Below are 6,738 nucleotides of genomic sequence, written 5' to 3'. Positions count from 1 at the left end.
AAAAAAAAAAAAAAAAAAAAAAAGCAAAGGCACAGATGGAAGGAATAAGGAATTCTGTGGGAAAGCATCTTATGGCATCTTACCACTAAAGTGAATTAGCTCTCTCCTAATCCTGTCCTGCACTTGGATGTGATAACTACTGAATGACAGTGGTAAGATTTCATACAATTTGGTCATATGTAACAAAATTCAGCTTTTCTCTAAAACTTCACTATGTATGTGTTTAAGGAGTGAAACCTACATAGATAAGGTGTGGAGCTGGCGTCCTTGAATGCTGTCATGTTTGATATGTAGCCCATAATTTCATTTACTTGTTAAGAATCTACCTTGAGAGTGGTAGGGGGATCTTACTTAATTTTTAATGCAACCATGTCCCTCTATTCTAATATGATTAAACTTTACAACATCTACATATCTTTTAAATCCATAACTCAGTGACATTTTAAAGTTTAAGGAAACCGTAGAGAAAAGTGAAATTTTAAATACCACTCTTTTCAGGATGACTGTATGAGATCTTCTTGATCTATTAGGTAAGCTCTTGTCAACTTCTTGTGGTAGCTTTTCCTTAAACTTTCCTAGTATTCCTACTGCATGAGAAGGTGTCCATCCTAAAGCTAATGTTAACAAAAGCCTGATTTGTAGCAAATAAACATGCATGTCCTGGCTTTCTTTTCTAACAGCAATCAGAAACGGAGACTGTTCATCTCTTTATCCCGGCTCTATCAGTCGGTGCCATCATTGGCAAGCAGGGCCAGCACATCAAGCAGCTTTCTCGCTTTGCTGGAGCTTCAATTAAGGTACTCTTCTACCAGCTGTGGCTCTCTGGTTCTTTAAGTAAGTTACAGAAATATGAATCTTCTTGCCACTTTATAATTTGAATCGAATGTAGAAGACCCTATTAGGGTTACATAAGGATATGAAGAAAACCCCAAACAACAGTGGCTCACACCAAGGAGGCTAACTTCTGTGTGCAGAAAACACAGTCTGGAGGTGAGCATCAGGGCTGGCTGCTGACTCTGCCCCTCCAAGTCCTTGGACCTAAGTTCCTTCCAAGTCACCTTCCCCAGGTATGGCCTCAGTCCCTCATGGTTCCAGATGACACCATTCAGTGCTCCAAGAATCAGGTCTGTTGTCCAGACAGTAGGAGAGGAGAACACCATAAAGAGCTTTTCTCCTACGGAAGTTTCTTGTTAGCTGCTATGGGATAGTTCTACCTATATTCCATTGCCCAGAACTTGGCCAGATGAAGTTGAAGGGGCAAAATACAGGCTATGCACAGTCAGCTAAACATTTTGCAACTACAGCAGGTAACATATCAGAGGACAACTAATGGTGTCTGCCATAATAGATAACTGTGTGTTCTGAAGATTCTGTATTTTGATGCCTTATTTAAGGAAAATAAAGGTTGGCCAGGTGTGGTGGCACACACCTGTAATCCCAGCACTTTGGGAGGCCAAAGCAGGCAAATTGACCCCAGGAGTTGAAGACCAGACTGTGCAACATGGTGAGATCCCATCTCTACAAAAAAAAATTTTTTTTTTTAATTAGCCAGGCATGGTGGCACTCACCTGTAGTCCCAGCTACTTGGGAGGCTGAGGTGGGAGGAACACTTGAGCTTGGGTGGTTGAAGCTGCAGTGAGCTATGATCACACCACTGCACGCCAGCCTGGGCCACAGAGTAAGACCCTGCCTCAGACAAACAAAGGCATGTGGTGTGCAGTATCCTTGAAACTTAGGGTACAGAGACTCCTAGAGTATGTTGCATACACAGGAAGCCCAAGGAGCTCTGATGGAAGTGGGCCAAGGACCACACTTTGAGCACCACTGGTGCAGTGAACATGGACAATGGAGACAGACCCAGCTCTCCCTCTAGCTCTGTTAGCTGTATGATCATCGTCCAGGTAACTCAACTTCTCCAGCCTTCCATCTCCGCATTTGTGAAGTGGAGGTAATACTTCATCAGGATGTGGTGAGGATTAGCTGAGAGACTACATGTGGAGGTCTCCATTAGGGCCAGGCACAGAGTAAGTATATAGTATACAGCAGGAGGGCGGCCTAAATGGTGAACCCACAGGAATTGCTGCCTCTCCCTAATTTCCTTCACGAAGGCTTTAATTCTGCATTTCAGCCAATCACGTGAAAATGTTAGGCTGGTTGGCCTAAGATGCTATCAGTGATACCTCAAAGTATCATAACTTGTTGGGTCTGTTACAGATTGCTCCAGCAGAAGCACCAGATGCTAAAGTGAGGATGGTGATTATCACTGGACCACCAGAGGCTCAGTTCAAGGTATGTGCTATGCCCACAGGTAACAAATGCACAAGTACTCCATAACCTGGCGTCTCCCTTAAATATGTCTGAATCTCAGAAGAGTCAATGGAAATTCTTATCTAAGAGCAGAGTAGAATCATACTCAAAATTATATTTCAAAATTAACCGAAAGTCTTTAATTTTGAGAGTTCTGTACCGGTTGCTGGGTTTACCTGTCTCTCAAAGGTGAATTTTGCTCAATGGCTTGTAATCCTATGCTAAGGTGAGACCTTAAAATTTACAAACCTGCCGGGGTAATATGCCTTGGAAACTTGTTTTCAGATGTTTTCCCTCCTGTCCCTGAGATTCCCTAACCTTGAATTAAAATGCCCCCTTTTTCCTCTTACCCTTGGATTATCTCTGTTAGACCCTGCCCATAGACTCTCTACAAATCTCTGTAATCCTTGGGATCTTAGAGGTAGGAATGGCAGGAGCTCTTGTAGCATTTGTCCTGGTATGAACCATTGCACGTTTATTGGAATTTGAGGTCTTCGGGGCTGCAGTGTGCCTTTCAATGTCTACTGAGAGGTGGTAGAGCAGGGACTTGGCAGCCAGGCTGCTAGTTCAAATCCTAGCTCTGCCATTTGCCTTGTATGACATTGGGCAAGTTACTTAACCTTTTTCTGTAAAACCAGGGATAAGAGCACCTACATCCTAAGGTAGTTTAAGGTTTACACAATATATGAAATGTTTAGAAAAGTGCCTAACACACGGGCAGCACAAAACTAGCATGCTGGGAGTATTCAGCAGACTATGGATGAATTAGACTAAGACCATGCCAAATTCATGAGTATATTCCTTTTAGTGTATGATTTCTCCCATAAAATTTAGTATGGGTGTCTTGTCTTAGAACATTTAGTGTCTGTGTAGTAAGAAGACAACTATTGAACCTTAAGCCATAGTTATTTTTTGTTTTTTTGTTTTTTTGTTTTTTTTGACACAGAGTCTCACTCTGTTGCCCAGACTGGACTGCAGTGGCATGATCTCGGCTCACTGCAACCTCCGCCTTCTGGGTTCAAGCGATCCTCCTGCCTCAGCCTCCCCAGTAGCTGGGATTACAGGCATGTGCTGCCATGCCCGGCCAATTTATTTTTAGTAGAGATGGGGTTTCACCATGTTGGCCACGCTGGTCTCAAACTCCTGACCTCAAGTGATCTGCCCACTTTGGCCTCCCAAAGTGCTGGGATTACAGGAGTGAGCCACTGTGCTCCTGGCCAAGCCTTAGTTTTCTTAGCCTTAAAGTGTGACAGTAACTAGTAACAGTGCATATAGTTCTCTCCCCACCCCACCTCTCTCCCTTAAAAACAAACAAAAAATCACTTTCTTTGACTTATATTTTCTCTGGGCCATTTTTTCACTAAAAATCCAAAGCTGCGGGCTGGGCGCGGTGGCTCAAGCCTGTAATCCCAGCACTTTGGGAGGCCGAGACGGGCGGATCACGAGGTCAGGAGATTGAGACCATCCTGGATGTCTACTGAGAGGTGGTAGAGCAGGGACTTGGCAGCCAGGCTGCTAGTTCAAATCCTAGCTCTGCCATTTGCCTTGTATGACATTGGGGAGGGGGGAGGGATTGCATTGGGAGTTATACCTGATGTAAATGACGAGTTGATGGGTGCTGATGAGTTGATGGGTGCAGCACACTAACATGGCACAAGTATACATATGTAAGAAACCTGCACGTTATGCACATGTACCCTAGAACTTAAAGTATAATAATAAAAAAAGTAGAAAAATTGTATAATATAACTTGGAATAAACATTGAGTTTAAAAATATATATATATTTTTTCTTCAGAGGAAACCAAAGGCTTAAAGTTGTTTAAAAAAAGTAGTTAAGGGCCGCGCACAGTGGATCACCTGAGGTCAGAAGTTGGAGACCAGTCTGACCAATATGATGAAACCCAATTCTACTAAAAAGACAAAAGTTAGCTGGGCATGGTGGTACACACCTATAATCCCAGCTACTCAGGAGGCTGAAGCAGAAGAATCGCTTGAACCCAGGAGGCGGAGGTTGCAGCGAGCCAAGATTGTGCCACTGCACTACAGCCTAGGAGACAGAGCAAGACTATGTCTCAAAAAAAAAAAAAAAAAAAAGTAAACAATTAACTGAATTTTTCCTTTAAAGATTTAAGATGATATTAGCTGAGATTTTTCTTGAAAAATGTAAACAAACAAAAAAGGTAAACAATTAACTGAATTTTTCCTTTAAAGATTTAGGATGATAGTAGAGATTTTTCTTGAAAAATGTAAACAAATGAGGTAGCAGAAAGGATACGGCCCAACTACTTTTGAGTGGGATTGATTTTTCACCTGTATCATAGGTGGGAGTCTAGAGAGACAGAGAGACTCTCAGGTTTAAATAAACACGATTAAAATTCCTACCAAACAGGGCGAGTAAACTGACCTACAGGATGGCCTCCTGGTAAGTCTGCGTTGGGGGACAAGCAAGTGGCACGGCCTGTGTGTCCGGTGCGGAATTCTGCCGTTGGTGATCAGCATCTCTCCATGGATTTATGGTGCCTAGTGCTCTGCTCTTTGCCTCTGCTCTGGGCTCACAGGAAAAAGTTGGAACCGTTAGTGCCACTAGTGATCTCTGTGTGGGAAGAATGATGTCATTTGGTAGTCAGACATTAAATGGCACAAATTGGTTTCTACATCTAGTAAAGCTGTCATAGCCCAGTGTTACTGTTTTCTTTGGCTGATTTTTGAAAACTGCTTTAAAATGTTAAAGATTTCTACCTAGTTCCTGAGATTTTTGAAAGCAAAACTGTTGCTCTGCTGTTGTTTGAGACTTTTTAAGAATTTCAGGCCGGGCTTGGTGGCTCACATCTGTAATCCCAACACTTTGGGAGGCCGAGGCAGGCGGATCACCAGGTCAGGAGTTTGAAACCAGGCTGATCAACATGGTGAAACCCTGTCTCTACTAAAAATACAAAAATTAGCCGGGTGTGGTGGCACACACCTGTAATCCCAGCTACTCAGGAGGCTAAGGTAGGAGAATCGCTTGAACCTGGGAGGCAGAGGTTGCAGTGAGCCAAGATGACGCCACTGCCCTCCAGTCTGGGCAACAGAGCGAGACTCTGTCTCAAAAAAAGAAAAGAATTTCAGAAAAGTGTTTAGGTTAAAAAATTAGAAATTAGGAGCTGTCTTATGGCTGTGTGTATACATACTACAGTACTGATGGGTTAACTTGAGTACTTGGGAGCTGAATTTATAGTATTATGCAATAGGAATCTAAGATTCACGAGAATCCCATGAAAGTGTTAAGTAGTTCGTAGTTCATGTGTAAGTTGTGTAAGACAAAGTATCTTCTAATATTTCTAGAAATATTTGCTGACTGGGTATACATAGTGGGTTTTTTCTTTTTCTTTCTTTCTTTCTTCTTCTTCTTTTTTTTTTTTTTTTTGAGACACAGTTTCACTCTCACCCAGGTTGGAGAGCAGTGGTGTGGTCTCAGCTCACTGCATCCTCAACCACCTGGGCTCAAGTGATCCTCCCATCTCAGCCTCCCCCTGAGTAGCTGGGACGACAGGCACGCGCCACCATGTCTGGCTAATTTTTGTAATTTTTGAAGAGGTGGGGTTTTGCCATGTTGCCCAGGCTGGTCTCAAACTCCTGGGTTCAAGCAATCCACCCACCTTGGCCTCCCAAAGTGCTGGGATTACAGGCATGAACCACTGTGCCTGGCTTTTTCTTTTCTTTTTCTTTTTTTTTTTTTTTAAAAAAAAAAGCGTATTACTGGCTTCTTCAGTTGTGGCTCGTTTCAAACTATTTCTTGTAATATGTGTCTTGGAACCATCCTTGGAAGTGTTTTTCTTACTATATTGTTAGAAGGTAAACAAAGTGGAAAGTGCATAAATGATGTGCACTGCTTCTGCACTTTAGAACTGTTAGTTGACTGGTAACATTACTGAACCTTAAATTGGCCTTTTTAGGAGCCCAGTCACTGTGAACTCTTGAGTAAATGTGTCCTTTTTCCCTGCAAGGACTATTTGAAAAGAGACTCAGGAAGGGCACAACTGGCTTGAAGTGGGAAGTAGTGAAGGAATGAGGTACACAGATAAAATCCATTTATGAAGAACCTTTCAGGAGTTAGCCTTCAAAATATTTTCTAATTCATGTATAAAATGCAAAGGGGGCCGGGTGCAGTGACTCATGCCTATAATCCCAGCACTTTGGGAGGCCAAGGCAGGTGGATCATTTGAGGTCAGGAGTTCAAGACCAGCCTGCCAACATGCTGAAACCCTATCTCTACTAAAAATACAAAAAAAAAAAGGCCGGGTTGGTGGCAAGTGCCTGTAATCTCAGCTACTCGGGAAGCTGAGGCAGGAGAATAGCTCAAACCCAGGAGATGGAGGTTGCAGTGAGCCGAGATTGTGCCATTGCACTCTAGTCTGGGCGACAAGAGTGAGACTGCATCTCAAAAAAA

The 6,738-nt window shown here is 42.9% G+C and overlaps 1 protein-coding gene across 2 annotated transcripts in view; it reads left to right on the top strand.

Annotated features, from left to right (window-relative positions):
* The window catches only part of IGF2BP3 (insulin-like growth factor 2 mRNA binding protein 3), a 170,332-nt gene that overhangs the window by 157,448 nt on the left and 6,146 nt on the right, over positions 1 to 6,738 (top strand). For both annotated transcript variants that reach the window (XM_011973937.1, XM_011973936.1), the window contains 2 exons: positions 681 to 797; positions 2,215 to 2,289. In XM_011973937.1, the coding sequence (XP_011829327.1) occupies positions 681 to 797; positions 2,215 to 2,289 (192 nt within the window). The remainder of the gene's footprint in view (positions 1 to 680; positions 798 to 2,214; positions 2,290 to 6,738) is intronic.

Source organism: Mandrillus leucophaeus, unplaced genomic scaffold (assembly GCF_000951045.1).
Source record: "Mandrillus leucophaeus isolate KB7577 unplaced genomic scaffold, Mleu.le_1.0 Scaffold140, whole genome shotgun sequence".
Taxonomy (NCBI): domain Eukaryota; kingdom Metazoa; phylum Chordata; class Mammalia; order Primates; family Cercopithecidae; genus Mandrillus; species Mandrillus leucophaeus.
The sequence above is the reverse complement of the archived record's forward strand: the minus strand, read 5'-3'. Positions and strand labels throughout refer to the sequence as shown.